Source organism: Podarcis pityusensis, assembly GCF_964106645.2.
Source record: "Podarcis pityusensis genome assembly, chromosome: 11".
Lineage (NCBI taxonomy): Eukaryota > Metazoa > Chordata > Lepidosauria > Squamata > Lacertidae > Podarcis > Podarcis pityusensis.
In genome coordinates this window covers 58,868,034-58,895,695 of record NC_138036.1, presented here as the reverse complement: position 1 = coordinate 58,895,695, position 27,662 = coordinate 58,868,034, and the positions used below count along the sequence as shown (strand labels likewise).

Sequence of the window (27,662 nt, the reverse complement as noted above, 5' to 3'; positions counted from 1 at the left end):
CAGAGGTACCACTGTATTTAGCTCAGCCTTCACCTGCCTTCTGTCCTGCCCACCAGCACTGCTACCAAGCCCATGTTTTGCGCTTCAGCTTCTAGTCTAGGTCTGCAAGATTTGAGTTAAATGTATAAAATCCTGGATGCTTTGACAATGGCACATTTAGTCAGGGCTCCCAAAAGCTGAGGGCATTTCAGTATGAAAACACAAGCATTTGCTAGGCATTTAGAAGCTTCCATCATCCTGCTCTTTTTGTGTAGGTTTCTTGTTACATGAAGATGAACCTTGACACCAGTGGAACAACTCCCATTGTTCTTGTTTTAAAACTGTTTAAAACTGTTCTTGTTTTAAAACAAGTATTTTGCCTCATTGTGTCCACCTTTGAGGGTCATTCACGCATAGCATAAGTCTCTCCCTCCAGACTGCCTGTGTCTGAAAAATGAAAAACTAAGAGAAACTAAAATGGGCAGATTTGCCCTGTATGTGTGAACTAGTCTTACGTCAAAATACTCAGTCTCAACTGGTGTGTGTGTGTGTGTGTTCTACCACTAGAGCGTACTGTTTTACAGTCAGTGCAGAAAGGAGAACTGCTACAATAACAACATAATTTTATTCTTGAGGATAAGAACAGAAGTTTGGCATATGACAAACTGGGCAATCAACGTGATTAAAAGAGGCCTGACTCACCGTCTCTGTCTTGTGAAAATGCTACCACATTAGTTTTTCAGGGAAAGTTCAGGTAAAAGCTAGAGACAACTAGTGTGAAGATGTAAACAGCCACAAGGAAATGCTTTCAGCCATATGGTGTGCCTTGTATTTCAACACATGTGGTCAACAGTTTTCTCTCAAGATGATCAAAAAACATACACATTCACTCAAATGAAGGATAAGAAATCTGTGCAATTTTCTCCTGCTTTTCAGCATCTTAGCTTTACCCTTCAAACTTTTTTTTAATGACTACAATGCATGAATCATTTCAAATGAACCACCGACAACAGGAAGTGTGGGCTTTAATGTTCCAATTTTGGAGGCAGTGGATAGTGATAGCTTTGCATATGGGAGAACCAGGTTGAATTACATGGAACCTTTGTGTGGCCATGGGCAAGTCAATCTCAGCCTCGGCAGCTTTTATGTAAAATACAGATTTATCATTATATTATATTTTATCATTATCAAGTTTGTTTATATGCTGCTTTCCCAGCAATGTTCAATGCAGTTCACAATAACATTACGACACAAACATCAATACAACAATAGATCAAAGGTATATAAAATGGCATAAGCATACTGTATGAAATCCATTATTAAAACATTTCAGAAATCATAGCATTTATCTTCACATTAGCCAGTTAACAAAACAACATCCTATCAATTAAATTCCACCATTATTGAGATTGGCACAAAAGTATCCATTTAGCTAGCTAACTTATCCATAAGGTCTAATCATGAGGTCTACTAGGCCACACGGACTCTCCTAGAACCTTGGCACTGAGGCCAGGAATTCCATGTTCTCAAGGGCCGTTGCCTAGCAATGGAACTTGTGACCATTTGAACTGAGGTTCCTGCATCCTCTGCATCTCGAGGTTTGCAGTGGTGGCCTGTAGTGACCTTCGCTCAGTCACTACATTAGAAGATGGCGTCCCAAAGATTCCTGGAGGTAAGTGGAGGCTGCCATGGCCAGAGGACTTAACTCTAGAACCTAGATTAATGGTCTCACCAAGTTTGGCAAAGAGCTATCCAAAGTCAAAGAAAGGGTTGAGCTTTGCCCAAGTTGTAGGAAGGGGAGAAGGAATGCCGAAAAGGAAAATTTAGTGTTCTATATTGCAGTCGATTGAATATTATTTTGAACAGAGGATTCCTTCTGATTTATGTACATGTGAATCTGGGAGAGGCTTCATTTCTATTTCTACATATGCTGGATGTTATCTTTGTACTATAGTTTGGAGGGAAAGGGAAAAACAGAAGAAGAAAAGAGTGTGGGAAGGGGGTGCCGGATGGATCTGGTTTTTCTGCAGAGCTGATGCAGGGAGCCCTGCTGCCCACCTGTCCCCCAACTGTCATGTGGCAGCAGCCATTTCATCAGGCTGCCTCAGTGGGAGATATGAGAACAGCATTCTAGACCCTGGGGTCTGAGCTTGTGAGTTGTCTTTTCCTCTGCCCTCCTTGCCCCCTTTCCTTGTGTGTTGTATTTCTCTTGGTCAGATTGTTTGTTACAATAGAAGGCTGCGATTAGGGAGTTTCTTGCATTTGATTTCATGGAAGGCTCTCTTGGAGTCTTTTTGGCTTAGGAGAGGGGTACAAATGCTCTAAAGGAATGAATGGATGAATAAGGCCTCTAAGGAAATTGAGGACAGAGATTTTCAGTTTCTTTCCCAACCTACCTTGCCTGCACTTTCCTGATCAACACAAAAACATGAATGGGTCTGATCCACTCCTCACATTCTGACGTTCCTGTTTCTCTTTTCTCGTGGACAGGGAATTGATTTCGACGAGGATCAAATATCAGAAATCAGCCTGGAAGAAGGGGAGGATCTTCCTCCAAGGTAATGCTGTGCTAATCCCCTCCCCCCAATCATCAATTGCTTTCAAAAGCCCCCCCCCCCATCCATTTCTATGGGGTCTTTGAAGGATGGGAGGCAATAAAACCTTTTTACACGAGTGCTACTCCTCTCTCCCCTCAGCATCCCAACCACAGGTTCACCGGATGCGGCTGATGTTCCTCCCGAAGGCTTCAGCAAGGACCAGCTGAAGGCCAGACTTACAGATGTCGTCACCACGATGAAGAGTGGGAAGAAGATGGTCCGAAGGAAGGTGCTCCGAGAGCTTTCCAACCTCCTGCAGAAGATCTAGGAATATGTGAGTTACTGAAGCAAAGCATTGCAACCATGCAGGGATGTCAAAGCCTTCAGGCTGCTCCTTCTAGGCCCACCCTGCAAGGTGCCCAAGGGACAATCAGGCATCCCAGCACATACTCAATTTTAAGAACAGAGCTGGGCCATAGCAAAATGAATCCTAGTGAGTAAAACAGCTGATAAAAGAAGTAAAAAGCAAACATCAGGAAAAGAGGGGTGGGAAGTCAAAAAGAAATTGATATTTTCTGTATAGGATGCTAAATGTTTTGAAGATTTAATAAAAATGTTTTATGAAAAATGATGAAGGATTGCTTCTCTTATCAGTCCCTTCTCTGGGTTTCTTCTCAGCCATCGGTAGTGCTTCCTGCATCCTCCCTTGGCCAACTGGTGGGGATTTCCTGTCTGTGTGCATTGGATCCAGACCTGGAGTGCAGGCAGCAGAGGCCCTCTGCCATCTTCTGCCCATCCTGCGGCACAACGAGGGTAAGACTGGAAGAATGCATCGCAGCATGGGGTGGGGTGAGCAAGACCCGAACTAACTTTGGCTTTCCTTTGCAGAGATGCTGGCACGGATGTCAAGGAACCAAACACTCATCATCAGAGCTCAGAAGGTCCTCAATTCCACTGGAGGACCGGTTCCTGAATTGTTCATCAATGACTGCTACTCTCTTGCCAGGGTAAGTCGCTGTTACACAAGGCACAGCGGTCTCTTAAGCCACATGTTCTGGGTTCCGCAGAGAAAGCACCTGGGCTTTCTGCTCCCCAGCCCTGCCCTGTGGGCATCTCTGACCTTCCTCTCTTGCTTCAGGTCTTTGGCGCCTTTCTCCCTGCGGAGCAGCTCTTGGAGGCCATGTGCTTCCTGGCCAGCAACATGGTTCTTGAGAGCAGCTTCGACCCCTTGGACATCTCCCACCTGCTGCAAGAGTTCATCAAGCAGTTTAGTGGCAAAGCAGTAGAGGTAAGGTGTCTTCAAAGGTAGGAGAGAAGAAGAATCTCCGCTTTGGTGTAGGGGAGGCAACCTAATGCTATTGGGTGGCCAGGGCTCATGTTTGTTGAGAGGGCCCTGGCAATGTCAGGACAAGAAGCTCAGCCAAGGGTCCTGAGAAACATGGGTTCAGGAATGGGGAATCCTCCTCCTCCTGGGAGCAGACTGGTAAGCTTTTCTCTTGGCCCACAATGGAGAGGGGAACTGGTTCCCTGGAGCTGCCTGTGTCCAATACTCCCAAGGACCCTGATTGGTACCTTTGAAGGAAGATGGCTGTGGTGGCACAGGTCAAGGGTCCCTCTTTCTATGAGGGATGGAGGGATCCGCCTGCAGACAGCCCCGCTTCCTTGTACTCTCCAAGCAACCTTCTCCTTTTCTCTGACAGGTGGAGGTGCTGCTGGAGGCCTTCTACAAAATCACCCAGGGGCCTACAGTGGAGGGCAGAAACATGGCCGTCTTCACTTTCTCCATCTTGTCACACCACCACCTGGTGAAAGTGGTTGAATACCTCCTCCAGTTTCCCTTTGGGTATGGAGCCCTCCAGGTTCTACTGGGCTAAGGGGAAGGTTGGCAAGCTGCAGGGCTTGCTCAGAAAGCCCTTGCTGCCATTTCCTCTCTCTGGAGCATGGCAGCAAGCAGAAGACTTGAATCTGACCATTGCTCTTGTTTTTGCATTCACAGAGACTGCGAGAGTGTATGGAAGGAGGTTTTGGAATCGGCCAACCAAGAACAACTGCTCCATCTCATGGCCGAGCAGCTTTACCAAAGCCCCTTGGCAGAATCTGCCACCCAAGTGGTAAGAACGAACCACCTGCTTTCTGGCTTCCTTCTTCCCAGGGTAATATCAAGGGGTTTCTGTATTCTGCAGAAAAGCAGGGAAAGTGACTTGCACCCCTCTCTTCTACAACAACATCTCACCAGCCTGTTCCACGCTATCCTCAGGATAGAGGAATACAAGGCAGCTGTGCGCCGGAATTTCCCACAGCTGCTGATCGCTCTCCTGGGGATGGTTGTCAACTTCCACTACGACCAGGAATTCCTTGGGTGAGTAGTGTGTTGCAAAGGGGCCAATGGAGTCGTTTTCCCTTCAGCCTCTGGGGGTTTCCAGTCCAACTTGGTTTTCTAGGGGAGGCTCTCCTTCAGGCGGCTGCTAGGGAGGAAGGATGGGGAAGGAATGTGAGTGTGTGGCAATGACCCTCCTGGTAAAACTGGTCTTGCCTTTGTTACAGAGGGGCTAAGGAAGTTCTGTACCTCCTTCTCGGCACCACTGGAGAGGAAGTAGAGACGGCCATCATAGACCAACTTTTCTGCCCGGAGAATTTCAGCCAGGGGTTGTCTGCCATGGTGAGGCAAGAGGAAGAACAGGGTGACCTTCCAATGGTCTGGCAAACAGAGTTGAAGGCACAGGATCGGACTGTGCCCCTGTTTGCTTCCTGCGGTGTCTCTCCCTTCCTTACCAATATCTGCTTCTCCATTTCAGAGCTGTCGGAAAGCGACGCTGGTGGATCCCTTCCATGGTAGAAAACATCACTGCTGCTCTCAAGGACCAGGAGTTTGCCGGAATGCCACAAGTAGCGGCAGCTATCTACATCGAGGTGAGGGGGACTAACGCGGGAGGAAATGCGTGCAGCAAGGAGACCCTGGCTTGGTTTCTGCCGAGGGTTGGGCTTTGTGTTCTTCGGCTCCCTTTGTGTCCTTGGTTCCCCAACCAGCCTTCATCAGAATTTGGACCTTGCAGCTGTCTTTAGATTCCATATTCTGTGGCTTTTGTCAAGGCTACTTTGAGCCTAAGGACTGTTGCCTGTTTTAGTGTTCCTCAGAGTAGACCCATTGGATTTGATGTCCATGACAAACGTGGGTCCATTCACTTCAGTGGCTTTGCTCTGTGCAGAACTACAGATGGTGGATAAAAAGAGAACCTGCCTCAGCCTCTCATCACTGAAGAGTTTCTTTCTCTTTGGGCCTCTTTAGCTGCTCAGCTGCTGTCTGCAGATCTATCCCTGTGAGAATACACTGGAGCAGCTCCTCACCTGGCTGGAACATGACCACCTGCAAGTCCGGAAGCTCAGCGTCAGAGGGATATCCCTGCTTCTGGACTCTGACATGGCAAGTGATGCTCAGAGGGAGGGAGGGGGGTACAGATCCCATTTCTATTCATGGCCCAGCTCTCTTTTGCTGACATAATGCTGAAGGGCCTGTGCTAAAAGAAAAAACGTGGGGCCTTTCAGACCTTTGAAAAGATGCTCTCTTTTGTGTAGGACCCTTCGCTTCTGCGGCTGTTGCTGCTGGATTCCCTCCCTTGTGCAGACGCCGATGTCCTCCCAGACTTGATGCACCTGGTAGACCAAGCCTACCTCTCCAGGGAGCTGGGAGAGGAAGAGATGAAGATGCTGGCGGCAACCTACTGCGGTCTGGCTGCCCATGTGAGTATTAGGGAACACATGACATCACACACGGTGGAGGAGGAATGCTTTGGAAGAGGAAGGGTGGTGTTTAGACTGGCATGCAGTGGAGATCTTCTGGCTTCAGGAGGGTGTTCCTCTGGAGCACCTTCTCTTGGAAGCCTGCCTGGAAAACACAGGGGGAGGAGGATAGGGGGCTGAGCAGCCTCAAAACACCCCGGTGGGCAGGCGAAAGGAAACTGCTCTGATGAGAAACACAATCTCTGATGTTTTCTGCCTACAGGAGGAAGACTCTGTCCGGGCCTCAGCCATCCAACATCTGGGGCTGCTTCGGGGCTGGGTGAGAGACCAAAGGCTTCCCATAACAACAACAACAGAAGAAGAAGCCATTCATGAACTGGTCGTCGTCCTCATTCACCTCGAAGACGAGGATGAGGTGGCCAAGGTGAGGGCCAAGGAGGTTGACTTACACAGTAGGAAGGAGGGATTGTTCTCAGGAGCTTCCGAGATTCCGAGGAGGGCTCTTTCCCATCTAGCCCCACAAGTCAAGTGGTGGGCGCATCCCAACAAATTTAGCCTCCACTTTGTTCTCCACCAGGCTGCCAAGCATCTGGTAAGGTCCCTCTGCTTTGTTGGCAGCTTTGCCCAGGGATGTCCTTGGGGGTGCAAGGCTCTTCTACTGCACTCTCAAGCCTGTCTGATGCCACTTCTCCTTTGTCTTTGCCAACAGAGCAAGACCTTCAGCAAGAACATCCTTCGGAGTGCTGCCTTGACATGTACAAAGCCGTCTGCCAACAGGCTGCCAGCAGTCTCCAGGGTGGCAGCTCTGCTTCTGGGTAAGTCAAGTAACGTCCTTCCCTGGTAGGGATGGACAGAAACGTCTTGGAAACAATGGCAGGGAGGATGGGCATGTCCCCAGGCCGCTTGCTAGATAGGGGTCCATCTGCGCCCAGATCTTGCTCTGACTGCTCCATGAGGGTGGAGGCCTCTAGACGCATCAGAGCATACCTGTCAAGCTGCCTCTGCCTCCACTGCTTTGCACCGAGATGATGTCCCTTTTCTTGCCCTGTCTCTCTAGGTCATCTGGCTTCCCGGGATGCCAGTTTCATCCAGAGCCAAGACATGGCATCCTATGGCACATGTAAGTGAGATGTAGAGAGGCCAGGGAGGGATGCTTCTGCTGAGAAAGGGCTTTAGGGGAAGGCAGATTCCCAGATGTATGTGCAGACAGAGGTGCCACAAGATGAACATGCAAAGAGGATTGGAATGCCCTCTCTCACACACAAATATTCCCCTACCCCACACCCTGGTCCTGGGAGGAGCTCTGGTGGGGGTGCTTTGCAAGTTTTTGCCTTGTGAAAAGCTGATTCCTCTTCCTCAAGGGGAACCACCACTGCTTGTGTCCTGGTTGGGGTGGATACCCTGTGGACTCCTGCATCTCAACCTACAACCAGCGCACCTCCCCGGCCCGATTGCTGGGGCCACCCGATGGCTGTCTTAATATTTTTGAGGATGGCTCTTTTCCTATGCATCTCCACCTTGCTCAACCTTTCTCCCTTGCCACTCAGGGCTGGAAGAGATGCAGCAGCATGAGGAAGAAGGGCTCAGGAGGACAGGGAGGAGCTGCCTGAACATCATGCAGCGGGCCTGTAAACATCGGCAGAAAGGCAGGGTCCAGCGCCTTGTGAGGAGGCTGCTCCGCTGTGTTCACAGGGAACCTTACCCGCAGGACTTCCTGAGCTGCATGCCAGGTGAATGAGGCATCTGGTGGGCTATTTGGATATCTGGTGGGCTGTTTGGATGTGACGTTTCTCAAGGAGCCCCTTTTTCCTCCTGGCAGAACATCCGCAGTAGCGCGAGGCCAAGGCAACGTGAACATCAGAGTTGTGCTGCAGAGATTCCATCTTCTGCTCTCTGCGGGATCCAGTCTGGACCAGCACCAGGAACATCAACGCCATCAGGATCGACCAAGAGGAGTGGTGCTGCCCTCACGACCCTCCATACATAGCGGTAGGAAACCTTTTTGTTGTTGTTGTGTTTCTTGTTGATGTTGTTCTTGATTGTTGTTTTTATTGATGGATTTTGAATCTCAGGGTGGTTCACAACACCAAGCTGCAGTATACGAAGCACAAAATACATAATAAAAATAATCACTGCACAAAATTCATGATAAAAATATCAGAACATAATAAAAATAAAAATGATAAAAAACATATGCACAACAAATAAACAATACAAAAGCCCTGAAAACAACACTCCAGCCCACAAATACAAAATCTAAATCAACATATCACGTTTAACAACCATTTAGAACCCCGCCCTGCAAATCAAACAGCACCCACCCAAGATAAAACCCCATCTTTGTTAAAACAGTCATGTTAACACAAGGGGGCTGGCCCATGATCTGGTCCCACCCCCTAAGTGCCGCCCCCAAAGGGACAATCTTATCTTTGTTGTTTCCCCTTTGTTAGGGGTCCCGCCCCCAGGACAGGCAGGCCCCCCCAGTTGCTGGTGTACGCCCAGGGTCCGGTTCCTTGCAGGACTCTCCGCCGTCCTCTTGAGTGAGGGGTGGCAGGCAACCCCCCAGCAGTACCTTTCTTCCATTTCTTTGTTAGAAAACACCTCCCCCTTTTTAATTTTTTTTTTCCACCAACAGCGGGGATTATGTTGGGGGCAACTAGAGGGACTAACATTCATGAGATTTAATACCCTTTCTAACATAATCTCTTTTCTCTCTTTCCTGCATGGAACAAAACCGTGATGGGAAACAGCGGCCTATCTGCTGGAGCCTGGGGGGAGACCTCCGGAGAAAAGAAGACCCCCGCAAGAATGTCATCAGCTGGGAAAGGAGCTGCCCTGAAGACAACACGTGCAACATCGACCCTCCATCTAGCAGTGAATTTGAGGACTGGACACTTTTTATTGACTCTTTCAGGACTTAAAACAGCAAACAGGACTTTTTTTTAGTGAGATAGATAGGTTAAAATGGATGTATAGAATAGTATAGGCAAAATATGGAGCATTCAAGGATAGGTCTTGCCAAAGGTTGCAGGCAGCTTTACCTGCAGCAATTGCATGTTGATTGCCCTCTTAAAAGACAAAGTCCAGCAACTGGAGGAACGTGTAGCTACGCTCCAAAGAATTAGAGAGCTGGAGCTCTTCTTGGAAGCAACAGAGCACACCGTCTCCACCAAGGAGGAGACAGGGGACTCCCCTGAGAAGGAGGCTAGTTCACCAACACAGGAGCCAGATATATGGAGAAACGTGACTCAAAGAAGTAGGAGGCCCAGGGTTCGCTCTGATTGTTTACAAATACACAATCGCTTTGAGGTCCTCTCCCCTAGCATGGAAGACGAAGAGCAGACTCCATTTGAGGATCTCTCCCTCATTACAGTCGATCAGGTATATGAAGACGAGCAGCAAAGTCAGTCCTCAGGGAATGTGCAGGCGACCTTGGAACGGACAGCTCACGGAAGAACCCCGACCAAACCTAAGAGGAGGCGTGTAGTGGTGATAGGGGATTCCCTACTGAGGGGAACAGAAGCAGTGATCTGTGGGCCTGACAAGATGTCTCGGGAAGTGTGCTGTCTCCCCGGGGCTAAGATCCAAGATGTAACTGAACGACTGCAAGGAATCATAAAACCCACTGACAAATACCCCTTCCTCTTGGTTCATGTGGGAACCAATGACACTGCAAGCAATAGCCTCCAGAAGATCAAAAGACTATGAGGCTCTGGGCAGGAAATTGAAGCAATTAAATGCACAAATTGTCATCTCATCTGTCCTCCCAGTTGAACGACGTGGCCCAGGGAGAGAGGGGAAAATAGTGGAAGTGAACAGCTGGCTTCGCAAATGGTGTAAACAGGAACGGTTTGGATTCTTAGATCACGGACTGCAGTTTCTTGAACATGGACTTCTGGCAAGCGATGGGCTGCACCTCACAACGGTTGGGAGAAATATTTTTGCCAAAAATCTCAGAAACCTCATCAGGAGGGCTTTAAACTGACTAATGTGGGGGAGGGAGACAGTGCTCCTAAAGGTAGGAGTCTATCAATTGATGAAGATGATCATCCAAATGTCGTAGACCAAATGGAGCAAACAGCACGCAGACCTAGTGGTGGGAGGAAAAAATCCTTAAATAAGAGACACGGGGGAATGATTAATGGACTTCAATGTCTGTACACTAATGCACAAAGCATGGGAAATAAACAAGATGAGCTTGAGCTCTTGGTACAGCAAACTAAATATGACATAATAGGCATCACTGAAACCTGGTGGGATAAGTCCCACGATTGGAATGTAATAATGGGGGGATACAATCTATTTCAGAGAAACAGACCAGACAAGAAAGGAGGAGGAGTGGCGTTATATGTCAGGGATCTGTATACCTGTGAAGAGATCCAAGATTTAGAACCTCAAAGCCAAAGTGAGAGCATTTGGGTCAAAATTAAGGGAGAGAAGAATAACAGTGACCTCATTGTGGGAGTTTACTATAGATCCCCAAGCCAAACGGAGGACATAGATGATGCCTTCCTGGAACAGATGGCCAAGCATGCAAAAGGAAGGGAGATAGTAGTAATGGGGGACTTCAATTACCCGGATATTTGTTGGATGTCAAACTCAGCCAAGAGCATAAGGTCAAACAGATTCCTCACTGGCCTTGCAGACAACTTCATTGTCCAGAAAGTGGGAGAAGCAACAAGAGGAACAGCCATTTTAGATCTGGTCCTAACCAATGTTGATGACCTGGTTAGTGGGATAGAAGTGGAAGGATCATTAGGCGCGAGTGATCATGCTCTTCTGAAGTTTACTATACAGCGGAAAGGAGCAGCCAAGCATACTAGGACTCAATTTCTTGACTTTAAGGAAGCCGACTTCATAAAACTTAGGGAAGTGCTGTTTGAGATCCCATGGACAGTAATACTAAAAGGAAAGGGAGTTCATGATGGCTGGGAGTTTGTTAAGAGGGAGATACTAAAAGCACAACGTCAGGCAATACCAATGAGACAGAAACATGGAAGGTGCCTAAAGAAGCCAGGGTGGCTATCTAAAGAACTTTTAACTGAGTTAAGATTAAAAAAGGATGTGTACAAAAAATGGAAAAGGGGGGAAACCACCAAAGAGGAATTCAAACAAATAGCCAGCACGTGTAGACACAAAGTCAGAAAGGCTAAAGCACAGAATGAACTCAGGCTTGCTAGAGAGGTTAAAAGCAACAAAAAAAGGCTTTTATGGGTATGTTCGTAGCAAAAGGAAGAACAAAGAAACAGTGGGGTCACTCAGAGGAGAAGATGGTGAAATGCAAACAGGGGACACAGAAAGGGCTGAACTCCTCAATGCCTTCTTTGCCTCAGTCTTCTCCGATAAAGAAAACAATGCCCGACCTGAAGAATTTGGAGCAAATGATTCAGCAGAGGAAACACAGCCCAGAATAACTAAGGAGATAGTACAAGAATACTTGGCTAGTTCAGTTCAAGAAGGACACTGACAAACTGGAACGTGTCCAGAGGAGGTCAACCAAAATGGTCAAAGGCCTGGAAACGATGCCTTATGAGGAACGGCTAAGGGAGCTGGGCATGTTTAGCCTGGAGAAGAGGAGGTTAAGGGGTGATATGATAGCCATGTTCAAATATATAAAAGGATGTCACATAGAGGAGGGAGAAAGGTTGTTTTCTGCTGCTCCAGAGAAGCGGACACGGAGCAATGGATCCAAACTACAAGAAAGAAGATTCCACCTAAACATTAGGAAGAACTTCCTGACAGTAAGAGCTGTTCGACAGTGGAATTTCCTGCCAAGGAATGTGGTGGAGTCTCCTTCTTTGGAGGTCTTTAAGCAGAGGCTTGACAACCATATGTCAGGAGTGCTCTGATGGTGTTTCCTGCTTGGCAGGGGGTTGGACTCGATGGCCCTTGTAGTCTCTTCCAACTCTATGATTCTATGATTCTAGTCTATGATTCTAGGTAACACTATGCTAGATAGTACTTTGTATATTATTTTTGTTCCTTCTTTTTTATAAACATCTTTGTTCTTTCCCCCCCTCATTTCCCCCCTTCCCATCACTTTATTTCTTTATAATTGTAATTATTTTATTAAAAATATTTTTTTTTTAAAGGGTAAATATGGATCTTATGGTTTATGTTAAAATGTGTAAAAAATCATTTTGTAAAAAATGAATAAATAATATTTTTGTTAAAAAGAGAAATAGGTCTTTTGGTTTGTGAAAAGTAAGCTAGTAAGGGAAATCTCTACACACTTCCCTGGAGTGATGCCCCGTCATCCCAAGATGGAGACATAGAGGCATAGAGATGCTGGAATCTGGAGAGGCAGGAGATTGTCTTTGCTCTGAGCTGGACCCAGAGCTTTGGCCTGGGCCAACCCTGGGAAGCTAATGGGGAAGCAAGATCGGTTGAAGGATTACTGCCATGAAACGCTTCATCCTAGCATCTATGTTAGCATCTATGTGCAAGCAAAGCCTAATATCCCAAAGAAACCCCCGTCTTCTTTCCAAGGAAACTGAACCCAGGCTAAGCGCAGGCAGCCCTGGAGTCGCCTGCCGCTCAGAGATGGGGATGTTCACAACTGTCCCTTTTCAGCATCCTGCCCCACTTCCTCCTCAGTTCTCTCCAAATGGTATCTCACTGAAGCTGCATTTCAAATTTTCACTGGTTTTGACTGCTCCCCCTTATGTTTTATCCGGGTTGATGTCGGGGGGAAAAGTATCACTGCTAATCTCTAATGTTTACCTCCCGCCAGGGGGTTCGTCCCTTGAACTGCATGATAGATGGGAAATATTAGAAGATCATTTAGTATCATGCCGAGTCAAATATGCCAATAGCCAATTCTTAATTGGTGGTGACTTCAACGCACGTATAGCAGCAAATTGGGCTGATTTAACTAAAGCAAAATGGTGGACTGCTCCATGCCTTGACAATTATGATTTGAGACATGCCTTAGGGAGAGCCTCAAAAGACTCTAAAGTAAACGAGGCTGGAGTACTTCTTTACCAGATGGCTATTCGCTTAAACTTAGAACCCCTGAATGGCTGCTGCCCTCCTGATATACCGGGGGAGTATACCCACCTAGGCATAAAATCAAACAGTGTACTAGATTACCTTTTAGCCTCGAGTGACCTGATTTCGAAAGCTCTCTCTTTTAAGATTGGCAATATTCACTATAGTGATCACCTTCCACTTGCTGCTACGTTTGACCTAGACTGGCACGGGGACGAGCTCGGTCATCTAACTCAATTAGATACTAATGCAGAAAACCCGGCAGAGGGTACTAATACGACATTACGAGTGAAGGGTATAAAGTGGTCTGTAACGCAGGCTCAAAAATATTCTGAATTTTTTCAGCAGGAGATTATACAAACCTATTCAGCCCTTGGCATAACTTCACATGATCACGATCAAACTATTAATCTATTTGCCAATCTGTTGAATGACCTCACGTCATTCTTTTCTGTCCCAACCCACCAGGCAAATTGGGCCCACCCCAAGATAGGTGCACCGTGGTTTAACCGTAATTGCAAACAAGCCAAACAACATCTTTGTGCTATTTATAATGATTACAAATCCTCAGGGGCGATTACGCTTCCCAAGGAGTACTACCAGGCAAAATCTGCTTACAAATATGTGCAGAAAAAGGCCAAACAGGAATGGCAATTGAACCGCTGGCAAGCACTTATAGCTGCCTCAAGTACCCGTAATTCCCGAAAATTCTGGCTGTTGGTTAACAGAAAATCTAAAAGATACCCCTTAACAGTTATTCCTGCCCCAATTTGGGAATCCTTTCTAAGGAATTATTTTGCCTTACCAGACTTTAATATTAATACAATCGATGGAGTCTATGAGCAGCTCCCTCTTTGGCCACCCACTGACCCGGAAGAAATCCACGGACTTATTTCTAATCTTAAAATCGGAAAAGCCCCCGGTCCTGATCTAGTCCTGGCAGAAGCTATAAAACTTCATGCTGACTGGTGGGCGAAAATCTTGGCCGCTACCTTTGATGCCGTAAACAACAGTGGGAAGGTACCAAGAATATGGAAGGATGCGATTATTGTTCCAATTCATAAAAAAGGCTCGACAGATGACCCGGGAAACTACAGGAATATCAGTTTATTGTCATTAATTGGGAAAATATATGCACGGTTCTTGTTAACTAAGCTTACTAAGTGGGCCGAAGAGAACAACCTGATTGGGCCTGAACAGGCTGGTTTTAGACCGAATCAGTCAGCGGTTGATCAGGTCTTAGTTTTATACCACCTTGCCCGGAAATACTCCTCCCCAAATAGAGGCCAACTTTGTGCGGCCTTTATTGATTTAAAGGCCGCTTTTGACAGCATCCCCAGAGGATTGCTTTGGGGAAAATTAGCCCGATGGGGAACAGACAAAAGACTTTTGTGGCTAATAACTAAATTGCATGACGGATCGGCCGCTAGGGTGAGAATCACTCCGGCAGGCGACCTCTCACACTCAGTAGCTATCAATAGAGGTGTTCGCCAAGGATGTATCCTTGCTCCGACCCTTTTTAATCTATTTATAAGTGATATGAGGGCGCCTCTGATAGAGGCTCAAGAAACGATCCACGCCCCCCGTCTTGCCCAATATTGTTGCCCCCTTCTACTCTACGCAGACGACGCAGTGATCCTATCCTTTTCAAGAGTCGGCCTTAGGAGGGCATTAAAAATCTTCGATGTTTACTGCAAATCAAATTTTCTTACAATTAACCATGTTAAGTCCAAAGTCCTAATTTTCACCAAGAGTCGAAAAACCTATAACTGGAGAATAGACGGAAAAGCTATTGACCAAGTCTTTAAATTTCAGTACTTGGGAGTCTTTCTCCAACACAACATGGGCTGGAAGGTCCATGTTGCATATGTATTAAACAGAGCTAAAGCCCTTTCCTATGCACTATTGCGTTTTTTCTTTTCAGATGGGGCTTTCCATATTCCATCAGTGTTAAAAGTTTTCAAGGCAAAGGTGATTGCAACAATAGCATATGCAGTCCCATTATGGGGGTCCTTTGCAAATTTAACCCATTTGGAGGTAATCCAAAACCAGCTTTTAAGAAGGTTGTTAAAATTACCCAGGTGTGTAAGCAATACTGCTATACGACTGGAACTAAATGTTACATCTCTAGAAACCACATTATGGAAATGCATCCTCTGTTACTGGTTGGCTTTATGGCATAAACTTCCAAATCTCCACTTGATACAATGCCTTTGGAGAGATGACTTCCCTAGCCCCTGGGCAAAAATAATACATGGGAAACTTGTGTCCCTAGGACTATCTCCATCTGAACTATTAAAATTGGATTTAACTTTGGCCAAAAGAATTATAACCCACAAATTAGAGGAGATGGATTTACAATTTAATATTGCGACAGGTGGTGGCACCTGTTCGCCGATAAACCTTGGCTTAACACCACCAACGAAACTTCCATCTTACTTAACTACCTTATCTGTGGTGACGCACAGGTATGCCTTTATAATGGCTAGATTTAATGCTTTCCCATCAAACGTGTTGGGTAACAGACTCTCCAACGGACAGATCTCACTCCTCTGTGACTGTAAAAGCGGATCTATAGAATCGTTATATCATATAATCTTCTGTTGTCCATTACATTCGGCTTCACGGTCCAAGTTTCTGGCCCCATATTTATCGAGAATTGCGGACAGTCCTCAGGAAGCCCAAATAATATACTTATTAAACGATGAAGATACAAGTAGATCCCTTGCAATCGCTAGATATCTGAGTAATGTTTTATTTCAAAAGAGGAGAAATGGATCACGGTGTGTTTCTGACAGCTTAGCTAAACTTAAGAACCATCAATAAGTGCCAGAACTAAGACGTATACCCCCCAAAATCTGATGGATCGGAATTGCGGTTTACATAGAGGGAGTTTATTGTGTATAGTGTTTACTTAACTAAAGTAAAATTGGTTTTATAAGGGTGTTTTAACTTGGAACTGTTTAAATTGTATTGTTTATGGATAAATTCTGATGTATTGTTTTCGATATGGGCCAATGGCCGCAATAAATCTAAATAAATAAATAAAAATGCATCTCGCCTGCAAGCTAGGTAACAACCGAGCAAACTTTTGGCATGGTGTTTAAATCATTAGCGATTATGTTGAGACAGCTAGCATGGCAAGTTGTTTGACTTCCATGGGCCAGTGTGGTGAACATGAAGGAATAGTCAACATTATCAGAGATTCTAATGTTTGAACAAGGAACCTCATAGTTAAGGGATGGGATCTGGCCTAGAAAAGGACTTGGAGTCCTCTTCAAGCTTGAAAAAGAAGTACAGTGGTACCTCGGGTGACATACACTTCAGGTTAAATACACTTCACGTTATAGACTCCGCTAACCCAGAAATAGTACCTCGGGTTAAGAACTTTGCTTCAGGATGAGAACAGAAATTGTGCTCCGGTGGCGCAGCAGCAGCAGCGGGAGGCCCCATTAGCTAAAGTGGTGCTTCAGGTTAAGAACAGTTTCAGGTTAAGAACGGACCTCCGGAATGAATTGAGTACTTAACCAGAGGTACCACTGTATGTTGGTTACTAGCAGGCCTGGCATTATGAAGGTGGCTTCGTCTGGGATGAATACCTTGCTTCCTTAATACAAAATTCTCTTTGCAGGTATTGTTGGATACCAACTCTGATAAGCCCAAGCCAGATGACGGGAGTCCTCTTTCCCACAATTCCTCACAGCTCCAGCCATGAACATCAGGTACTTTGGACCCTGTGGGTGACGTGAGGCGGAAATTAATAATGCAGAGTTTCAAAGTGAAAGAATAAGAACTTTGCTGAGTTAAAATAAACTTCTTCATAAACAACATTGACTGAGATTACATACCGACTCTGCTTACAACTGAGGCAGACTGACTCTGACTGAAATCTTACTGAGAGAAAATGGCTGCCAAGTCACATGTCAGAGTGACTCAGCAGTTGGCAGTTAGGCCTGAATAACTTGACTAGGCCCAAATGACTGTGCAGTCCCAGCACTTCCCAGCCTGCTTTGCTGCTTCTGCTCTCATGTGTCTTTGTCACATGACACTCCCCAAAGACCTGGAGAGCAGAAATATAAACAGGCTGGGAAGTGCTGGGACTGCACAATCATTTGGGCCTAGTCAAGTTATTCAGGCCTAACTGCTAACTGTTGAGTCACTCTGACATGTGACTCATTCTCCTTATAAGTAGCAGCCATTTTCTCTCTGTGTTCTCTGTAAGATTTCAGTCAGAGTCAGTCTGCCTCAGTTATGAGCAGAGTCAGTATGTAATCTCAGTCAATGTTGTTTAGGAAGAAGTTTATTTTAACTCAGTAAAGCTCTTATTCTTTCACTTAAAAACGGCATTACAGTCATGCATTGGGTTAAATGTGCTTCAGGTTGAGCGTTTTCAAGTTACGCTCCGCAGCGACCCGGAAGTAATGGAGTGTGTTACTTCCGGGTTTCGCCACTCGCGCATGCGCAGACGCTCAAAATTACATCGTGCGGATGTGTGGAAACGGCAAAACGCGACACGTGCAGATGCGCAGTCGTGTCTTACGTTCTACTCAGGATGCGAACAGGGCTCCGGAACGGATCCTGTTTGCATCCAGAGGTACCACTGTGTTAATTTACACTGCGCGTCAATGGGTTGTGTCTGGCTCACTGAACTTAGCAGACATGGCTAACTTAGACCCAGTAATTTCATTGAGTCTACTCTGAGCAGGGCTTAGTTGGGTACAACCCTTTAGGCCTGAACTGGCCCGCACATTGCATTCAGCCATAGGGTGGCCACGTGCCCTACTTTACAGAGGACAGGTCTGTATCTGAAGGGCTGTCAGAGGACAGTCCTTTATTTGAAAAAGTCATTTTTATTGACTGACTTGTCCAAGCCTAGTTTAAATATAAGGAACCAAAAGCGGGGTGACCAGGGGTATTCAATTTGCCCATCAATAGTGACCACCTTGACAGCAGACTGAGCAGGCACACAATTCAGCTGACCACAGTCTTTCCCACTATGGTGAGATGTGTTGTACTTAAATTTAAATTGTAGCAATCATTTGTATATTTGCGTTTATACATATAAATTAGCATATTAAAATTTTATGAAAGTAGTTCCCGTCCTTTTTTGGTGATGAATGTCCCCTTTTCTGGTGATTTGTAATTGAGCATCAGACTCCAAAATCAGGTTGATGTGTAGTGAATATGAGGCAGAGGGAAGTTCTCCTTTCCTAGTCAGACTGCTCTATCGATGACAGGCATATCAATGGACATACCAGCAGTGAAAAAGAAATACTGAGGTATGCACAACCCACAGAACAATCTTGGCATGTTTACTGCCATACTATTGCACACAATCAATCTTAGTTCCAGGTACAGTAAGTGTGTGCAGGATTTCAGTCAAAATGACCATTTGTGCTATACCACCTCTGGTAGAAATACAATTTGTAACTTCAAATGTCATCCTGGAAAAATGCTGCATTTTGTGACAATTGGCTAGCTGGTCTTTGGGAAGGAATTTATGTTCAGTCAGTGCTGTTCTCTCTAGAAAGGAGGATTTCTGAACAAAAACCTCTACCTCTTCATGCCCAAAGGCATATAATAAATTGAGTCTGATGCGCCAGTATGGACAAGTGACCTGCAGCTGTACAGTACCAATTTTGTTATGATCCTTGCTGCTTTACCAGGAGGTGGGTGACACAATGTGGGCCTGGATGAGCTTGCCTTTGGATGTGGGTCAAAAGAATTTAATGCACAACCAGTGAATTTCTTAAGGTCTCGTTGAGGAAGAACTTGAGGCCACAAATGCTGTGAAAATGCTGTAAAAATATCTACCACTGTACTTCTTTACACTTACACAGACACAGACACATTTCTTATGAAGTTTCAATCATTGCTTGTGTGTGTGTTCAGCAATACAAAATGCAAAGAAATAATACTATCACATAGCATCCAGTGACAGAAACGTTGGACAAAAACTTATTTATTCATTTATTTATTGCATATAATCTAGGACTGCCATACACCTGGATTTTCCTGGACATTGCTGGGATTTCAGTGGCGGAACTGATGTCTGAGCTCAACAACTCTGGCGTTTGTCAATAATGTAGGTGTCTCTCCTTTAAAAGCTCAACCATTTCGGTGATTTCATTTAAAAAAGCCCTGCAACTTTCAGGATGTTTTGGCAACTCTAATATAATCAGGGTGATGCTCTAACACAGAGGATGGAGGAGATAGGTTGATTGTTGCAGTCCAGGATTTGAAATACCAGAAGCAGCTTCATGTTAAGAAGACAAATGGTTTAAACCTTGTGTGTGTAAGAAAATGTATTTTAATAGCTTGCTAAAACTTCTAATAAAATAAAATCCAAACATGTCTTTCTTCAGAGAATCATAGAATCTTAGAGTTGAAAGGGACCCCAAGGATCATCTAGTCCCACCCCCTGCAATGCAGGAATCTCAGCTAAAGCGTCCATGGCAGATGGCCATCCAACCTCTGTTTAAAAACCTCCAAGGAACTAGAGTCCACCAGCTCTCGTGGGAGTCTCTTGCACTGCTGAACAGCTCTTACTGTCAGAAAGTTTTTCCAAATGTTTAGTCAGAGTTTCCTTTCTTGCAACTTGAAGCCATTGGTTTGAGTCCTACCCTCCAGAGCTGGAGGAAACAAGCTTGTTCCCTTCTCCATCCTTAAGATGGAACCCTTAAGATATTTGAAGATGGCTTTCATATCTCCTCTCAGTCTCCTCTTCTCCAGGCTAAGCATACCCAGCTCCTTCAAGCGCTGCTCATAAGTCTTGATTTCCAGACCCTTGATCATCTTGGTTGCCCTCCTCTGCACATGTTCCAGCTTGTAAACATCCATTTTAAATTGTGGTGCCCAGAATTGGACACAGTATTCCACGTCTGACCAAGGCAGAATAGAGTGAGACTATTACTTCCCTTGATCCAGACACTAGACTTCTGTTGATGAAGCCTAGAGTAGCATTAGCTTTTTTTGCAGCTGCATCACACTGTTGACTCATGTTAAGCTTGTGGCCCACCAAGACCCCTAGATCCTTTTCACATGTACCGCTAGTAAGCCAGGTGCCCCCCATCCTATATTTCTGCATCCGGTTCTTCCTGCCTAAGTGCAGAACCTTTAATTTGTCCCTATTGAAATTCATTTTGTTAGCTTGTGCTCAGTTCTCCAATCTGTTAAGGTCATTTTGAATTCTGATTCTGTCTTCTACAGCATTAGTAACCCCTCCCAGTCTGATGTCATCTGCTAATTTGATGAGCATCCCCTCAATTCCTTCATCCAAGTCATTTATAAAGATGTTGAACAACAACAGGCCCAGGACAGAATCCTGCAGCACCCCACTTGACGCTTTTTCCAGGATGACAAGGAACCATTAATGAGTACTCTTTGGGTTCTGTCAGTCAACCAGCTACAAATCCACCTAACAGTTACCTTGTCCAACCCACATTTTACCAGCTTCCTCATGAGAATATCATGGGGGACTTTGTCAAAAGCCTTACTGCAACAGATGTTGAAAAAGATGTTGACTCAATTTATCTGACCAATCTCAAATTCTGAACACTTTAATTCATGTTTTTCTAGAGTCTCTTTGCTACTTCATTTGGAGACAATATTGTTCCTAGCTGGAACTCTTAGATAGAATTAACTGGGCACTATTCAACAGCTGCTCCCCTTTGCTTCAATGACAGATATAAATAATTCTCAGATTTATTTAGTTTTTGTCTTATTCACATTCAGGAAACAAATTAGAATGGTACATTATTTGATCAGAATCTGCTCCTCCTGTATGTTAAGAAGTACAAGGCACCACTAATTTCATTGGTGAAACTGGCTTGTTTCAATGGTGACATTATTAGCTGGTATATTTGCAAAAATAATCTCATTCCTGCTAGGAAACAGCAGTTAATACAGGCAGCTGTATTTCTAAAACTGAACCCTTTCCCTTCCGCCCCCCTGTCATTTACCTCTGTGTAACCCCTCCCCACAGGGATTTTTCTCCCAGTTTAATTTACTTCTGGTTTCAGAGGAAAAAAGAGTTTAGATAATGAAGGCAAATCTTTCAGATCTCTGTACTCATGCAATCCTTTTAAAAAGTCTTAATTCCCCTTTCTTAAAATTTGAATTTTTCCACTTTTCAGCCTGACCTGTCTGACAAAACCCATTGCCACCTATAATGTAGAGCTGGCGAAGAAAAAGAAGGTCTTTCTAACACAGTCTTTTCTTGCCAATGTGAACTGTTAGCAGAATTGCATATTATGCTATAGCAATGCTAAAACTGTTATTTATTTTCCAGTTTGTTTACCTATGGCGCAGGCAGGTTAATATGGCTAATCTAGGATTGTGCTTAGTTGGCTTCTTCAGAGATAACTTCAAGGAATGTTTAACGTGTGCCCCTGGTTGTCAGTCACAAGCTTGGAAGGTAATGCAAAAGGGTACCTTTACATTCTGGTATAGTCCAGAATTCAGCTACTTTGCATTGCACCTCATCCTTTACGCAGGACGAGATGCAATGCAAAGTAGCTGCATTCTGGGCTATACCATTTCAGGTCATAGTTTTTTGAATGCTCCCCCAGTACCCTACAAGTACCTTAACAAAACTTCTCCTTGATGTTTTAGGAATTTTTTTCCTTAGGAAAACACTCAAAACTATGACCCCCCCACTTCCACCAATTGCAATCTAAAATGGTACAGTCTAGAATTTTATCACCTAATTTGTGTAATGTGTCAGAGGAGCTCTTATTCCATTCATTGAGGGAATGTCCAGCCAGGTTATTCTGATAACCCTTTCCAAGAACGGCAAAGTTTCTTACACAGTTATCTCTTCTGCACATTATTCTGCCAAATAAAGTAATGGCCTTTATTACCTTGTCACTATCTCTGGGTCCCTCTTTCTATAGTGTTGTGGTGATTATTAATGTACAGCATCATAAATCGCATTAGAAGGAAAGCTTAAACTATTCCTTTCGACCCACCGATCTCTTGATTACATCATTTGCAAATGTTTTCACTGAGCGCATTATGAATTTCTCTAAGGACTATAAAATGTGTTTTAAAGTAAGCACAAAATGCTCTGATAAATAAAAACACTTGCATGATCTTCCTATTGGGTAGGAATGTCTATTTTAAAAATTACACCCCTCTTTTAAAGAAGCAATTGTAATAAAAAATGGGTATCCCAAATGGCTAAGTTACATTCGATATTCCATGTCCCTGTGGTATGCACACTTTCTGAAAAGCTAAACTGACATAAACATTGCTTTAAAAACTAATCAGGGTATATGGAAATGACATAAAATATCAGCACTGGTACTTAGAGCTAATCAGAAAATATTGCTTTGACAATCCGAAATCATAATATTTTATTGTGATTATTACCCACTGTGGTATCTCAAGTCTGTGTGATCCTGATGAGCTAAGGCAGGAAGAGGCAGCATCACAAGCCTCTCCAGCAGACAGATTGGTTGAGAGCTGCCTTGCCAAATAACTTGAGAGCCACCCTTCCTCATGGATATGAGCTTCCCTAGGTCCTTGCAGAGGGAATAGCCCCCTTCTTACCAACTATGCCATTGCTGGACCGAGATGTCAACATTGTGCGGCTGATATATTCATAAAGGCTTGATATATTCATAAAGGCTCCTATTGCTTTGTGATAGGAGTTCATTGTTTTCATGGGATAAATGAAGAACAGAGAACCAGATCAGATATTCCATTTTTCCCCTCATGTGTTTTCATAGCCCTGCAGGGTGCCTTCACATATTGGGCAGATTTTATAAGTTAAAATGTATAATCAAGCCATAAAGTGAGACAATTGTGTTATATGGAAATCTTAAAGTTCCTCTTAGGAGTTAATTCACTGTAAAGAAGACATTTGATTTTATATTATTAGCATATGAGCCTGCAATGTAAATCTACAATGTTTTCGGCAACCTGATATTTGTGATTTCTAACATTTACTGGAAACTCTTCTTACTCTGATAGGTCAATTATTATCCTCCTGAGGGGGAAGATGTAGAAATTTGACAATGCCAGAGAATGCTCCCTGTTATTTTTCACTACTTGTTCTGTTAGATAGTATCAGGGAAACACATTATTCCTTGCATCTAGAGTTTAAGGCTGTTAGGCTGATGCCAAAGATAAGTAAGAGAGATGAACTATAGCAAAAGTCTAAATGCCATCTGAAAGCAAGATGCCTCTGTTCAGTTACAGAATATCCCCCCCCCCCCCCGCAATGGCTACTTGTAATGGGTTATTGTGTTAGGAGCCACAGAGCTGCCTCCAGTTCACTTTAATTTATTGTTGCAATAGCTCATGTACTTCAACAGCCTAAAGAGCATTTCCCACAGATTAGTTAATAAGATGCAGCCCCGAGAAAGGCCCAGTGACTCTGTTTGTTACCGTCTGCTTAGCGCTGCTCTGGCTACAATATGCCAGTGCTGAAGTCAGTGAAACGGCAAAGGCATCATCAGCACACCATCGTCCAAGGAGAAGGCAAGCTGATACAGCAGGAGAGATACTTTGTTTAGAGGCAGCAGAAGCTTCCAGCAAATGACCCAAGCGATTAGAAAAGAAAAATAGACAGGAATGCGATGAAAGGGCAACCCCAAGCAGAGAATCATTATGAATGAACAGAAGGGCACTTTTTTTTTTTCGTTTTCAAAAATGCACACACTTAAATGTAAAGGAAGGTCCTGACAAAGATAAAACACTATAAAAGAGTGACACATTTGATGGATGTGTCATAAGCCTTGAAACAAACACACACACTCATCAATTGCTTCCTTGGCTTCAGTCCAGTAATTTTTATTTGGGAAAGCCACACGCTAGTGCGGTTTTGATTGCAGGAAGTGAGTGGTTGTGAGGATACTGTTTTATTGATGCGCTTAGTTCCCCCCCTCCACCCCCGATAGGGATGCTGATATGATGGGAACTGTTCTGTTTCTTGGAAAGAAGGGCTAGGAAACCTTCTCAGTTTGTTTTTAGTAATCTGTCATCCAGCCCAATAAACTTCCCCAATGCTTTTATTTTAAAATAACACAAACACATGCAACTCCCTGGCAATCCCACAACTGTGTGTGTATTTATGTGTGTGCATCTGTCTATGCATCTGCGGGAAGCCTGTTGTGCTGCTATTAAAGCCAGTGATGGCCTTTTAAGACTGCCCTTTTCTTAATACATTTGATTTGCACTAGCCATTTCCAAGTAATGAGAGGGAGTGGGACTGGCCTTCCTTCAGTGGATACATGAGGATTATCCTGCTTCCCTGTTTGAAGAGACTCCTGGAAGAAGGAGTACAAAACATCCCAAGTGAAGAGAGACAAAGATTGCAAGGGCCAGATGAAACAGGCCAGAACGTTAGTTGTGTTTATGCCTTATCTGATGTCACTGTAGTATAGGATGTCAGTTACACATTGTCAAAAAAGAGGAATTCCATCAACAAAACAATTGACATGAATTTGCACAAATTTTGCGTGCACTAATGTATATGTATAGATGCAAATTTAGAAATGTTTACTACAATCTAAACAGAAATATGCAATGAATCTCACCTTAGTGGAAAAGACTGTGGCTGAGTAACTAACTATTGCTAACTGTTGATGGGCAACTTCAAGGCTCTGGTCTCCCTTATTCTGGTTCTTTTAACTGGATTTGGACCAGACAGCCCTTCAAAGAAAGGATGCCTTCAAACAGAGGACTGTAATTTGATAGTCTTTTAAAGAGAGGCCTTTTTAAACTTGGCCACATAGCCAGCCTATGTCATTGGCACCATCCTGTAGGTGCTCAAAGCAAGTACTACTGATTTTCCTGTCCTAAAACAAACAAATAAACAAACAAATAAATCACTGTGTTTCTTGCTTCGGCAACAATCACCATTTCTAAGCAAATGGACTACAGTTTTAGCAGTGGGAAATACAGTAGTGAGTTCACTCCTGATAAACCACCTGTTGATGGGGTGGGATCTGAGCAATCACTGTTTAGTCTCTTCTCACCTTAATAAACTAACATCTGCAAGGTCCAGAGATACTTTTCGTATATAAATGGATTAAGAGTCAAATATAATTCAGATTCAATCATGTCTCCCTATCCATTTGCTTCATTGGATTTCCTACGCCCCAATGTATACCCATATAAATAGTGATGTAAGACCTGCGTTCACAAATAACCAAATGGTGTCATCCAAAATCAACACATTCAAAACTAGATAAGCACCAGCCAGGTACACAATGCTGACTCCTGCCCAAAGGGACTTGCAGCATATCAGCATAAAACAAGTGAAAAGAAAAACAAAGGAGAAGAAAAAGTCCCAGCGAAGAAACCTATTTGGGAACAGGCACTCACTTGTAACATGAGAGTCCTTCTAAAGGGACTCTGAAAACTCCATGCATCCACCCCATATGTGCACATGCTTCAGTTTCATGCTTCACTTTCAACCAGGGGAATTATTTTTGGGGATATGAAAAATATATTTATAGAGAAAGCATTAAATTGTTCATTAGAATATGAAAAAATGTGGATGGATTGGAATTCACACCACCTTTTGCACACAGCAGTAAATAAGAGTGCAGCAACCACTTTTCAAATCAGTCCTTCATAGCTAAACTCCTTTCATGAATAACTTTTCCATAACAAAGATACATATATATATATATATATATATATATATATATATATATATATATTACTTATATATGATATTCTCACCAAAGGAAGCAATAAGGACAAAAAAACCCCTCTCGCCTAATGCAGCTATCAACAGGAGCAAAACTTTTTTAAAAATACACAAACATTTTCCTAACTAGTGTCTTGAACTTCTTGCTGAGTTGGCAGACCCATAATAACATGTAAGTCAACTTCAATATGGAATTGAAGATTAAAAGAGAAATGGTGTCTTTACACTGTTAAGAGAAACCAGGAAATCTGCAGCAAGCGGCGTGAGCAAAAGAAGTTTGAAATCTTATCTATACTTTCAAAGTAAGTTCCATATCTTTCTTTTTTACAAAGAACATTTGTCCTAGTTTGGTGTCTCTGTGTGTTTATGTTTTCTCCCCTTCTTGCTTCAGAATTAGAGAGCCAAAGCAAAAAATGGGTGGGGTGGGGGGAAGCATTCTTTTGTTTAAAAACCCCCGTTTTAGAACTGATTCTGATGCTTGGTTTTATGTGGTACTAATGCAGTCCTTACACAGAGTCAGTTTGGGGCATAAGGTAAAGGTAAAGGGACCCCTGACCATTAGGTCCAGTCGTGACCGACTGGGGTTGCGGCGCTCATCTCGCTTTATTGGCCGAGGGAGCCGGCGTACAGCTTCCGGGTCATGTGGCCAACAAGTTTGGGGCAAAAACAATAGAAACTTACTTCATTTGAGTCGTTACCAGTTTTAGAGAACATCCTGCTGTGTTTCTACATTGACTGTGCATATAGAGTCTCATTTCCTCATGTAGATCTATATTGCTAAGTTGGGGTGAGCACTTCTGAAGAATCTGGGTAGGTCAAATAACTATTACAATACTGTTATATAGAATATTTAATACACTGCCATTCCATCTTAGTTGGTAAGGCTAAATGGTCCTTAATGGTAATTCAATTCTTTTTTGAACTTGTGACTCACTCCCTTCTTTCCTCTGACTGTTCCTACCTCCTGGATAATATCTTTCAGAAGAAAGCAACAGGGTGAGAACAATATGGGTGAAACCAATTCTGCAAAGGTCAGATAGATTTGCTTAATTGATGTGGCAAAGGGAATGCAGCTCTCAATATCCTTAACCATTGGCCAGGTTGCCTAGGGATGATGGGAGTTGGAGTCCAACAGCATCTGGAGTGACAGAAATGCACACTCTGAATCCCAAAATTATTTCCCACTTTTTCTTTCACAGTGGATGCCATGAAGGTGAAAATGAAATGGTAGCTGAATGAACATGCTGGTCTTGCAGTGTATGTTCAATACTGGCTGGCGCCCTCACCGCAAGGTGGTGCTCAGAGTTCTATCCTCCCACCAGGTTCTTCTCAACTGCCTTGTTTCCAAGGTCTCCTGCTGCTCTGTTTTCTAGCTGCACTATTAATACAGATGAATTTTCACCTCTAAATGAGGTTGTTTAGTTCTCAGATAGTTAAATGTGAATTAGTATGGACCTATGGAGGCTGATTTCTATTACATTTCAAATCCATAGGGAACAGTCTTCTGCACAAGATGAACACCCTTCCTCCCCCCCCAATGCTGGCCAATGGATTTTCGACAAATAAGGAAAACGAGGGTACCTGATATGGGGAAGGATTTGCCCTGTTTTCCAGTGCAAAAGGGTGGAATACTCTTCCCACTGGCTCTAGAATGTCTAATGAAATACCTGGAGGGGAACACTACTCTGATATTTAGGTGATGAAGGGAGTTGCCTCCTCAAAGGCATCATTTGGAGGTTTTTAATGTTTGCATT

The 27,662-nt window shown here is 44.1% G+C and overlaps 1 protein-coding gene and 2 long non-coding RNA genes across 4 annotated transcripts; 2 read left to right on the top strand and 1 right to left on the bottom strand.

The window, feature by feature from the left end:
- The first annotated feature begins 566 nt into the window (after positions 1 to 566).
- Positions 567 to 12,345, top strand: LOC308458192 (uncharacterized protein). 2 transcript variants are annotated; one of them, XR_013977195.1, is made up of 8 exons: positions 5,453 to 6,254; positions 6,517 to 6,678; positions 6,742 to 6,846; positions 6,964 to 7,069; positions 7,312 to 7,374; positions 7,802 to 7,984; positions 8,074 to 9,266; positions 12,195 to 12,345. XR_013977195.1 is itself a non-coding variant. In XM_080973031.1 (6 exons), the coding sequence occupies exons 1-6, from the start codon at positions 3,407 to 3,409 to the stop codon at positions 5,067 to 5,069; spliced, it is 657 nt and encodes a 218-aa protein (XP_080829157.1). In that variant the 5' UTR covers positions 567 to 3,406; the 3' UTR covers positions 5,070 to 5,195. The 2 variants fall into 2 exon arrangements, 1 of the variants encoding a protein (XP_080829157.1); XM_080973031.1 differs by lacking the exons at positions 5,453 to 6,254; positions 6,517 to 6,678; positions 6,742 to 6,846; ... (3 more) ...; positions 8,074 to 9,266; positions 12,195 to 12,345 and adding exons at positions 567 to 3,523; positions 3,655 to 3,804; positions 4,217 to 4,359; ... (1 more) ...; positions 4,753 to 4,875; positions 5,061 to 5,195.
- On the bottom strand, positions 8,213 to 17,121 carry LOC308458415. Its single transcript, XR_013977381.1, has 3 exons — positions 17,093 to 17,121; positions 16,844 to 16,978; positions 8,213 to 8,345 (listed from the first exon to the last, which is right to left on the bottom strand). It is a non-coding gene; the product is annotated as an uncharacterized lncRNA (long non-coding RNA).
- A 22-nt stretch (positions 17,122 to 17,143) lies between these two features.
- LOC308458409 lies at positions 17,144 to 19,596 on the top strand. The gene is made up of 2 exons (XR_013977374.1): positions 17,144 to 18,243; positions 19,237 to 19,596. It is a non-coding gene; the product is annotated as an uncharacterized lncRNA (long non-coding RNA).
- The last annotated feature ends 8,066 nt before the right edge of the window (positions 19,597 to 27,662 follow it).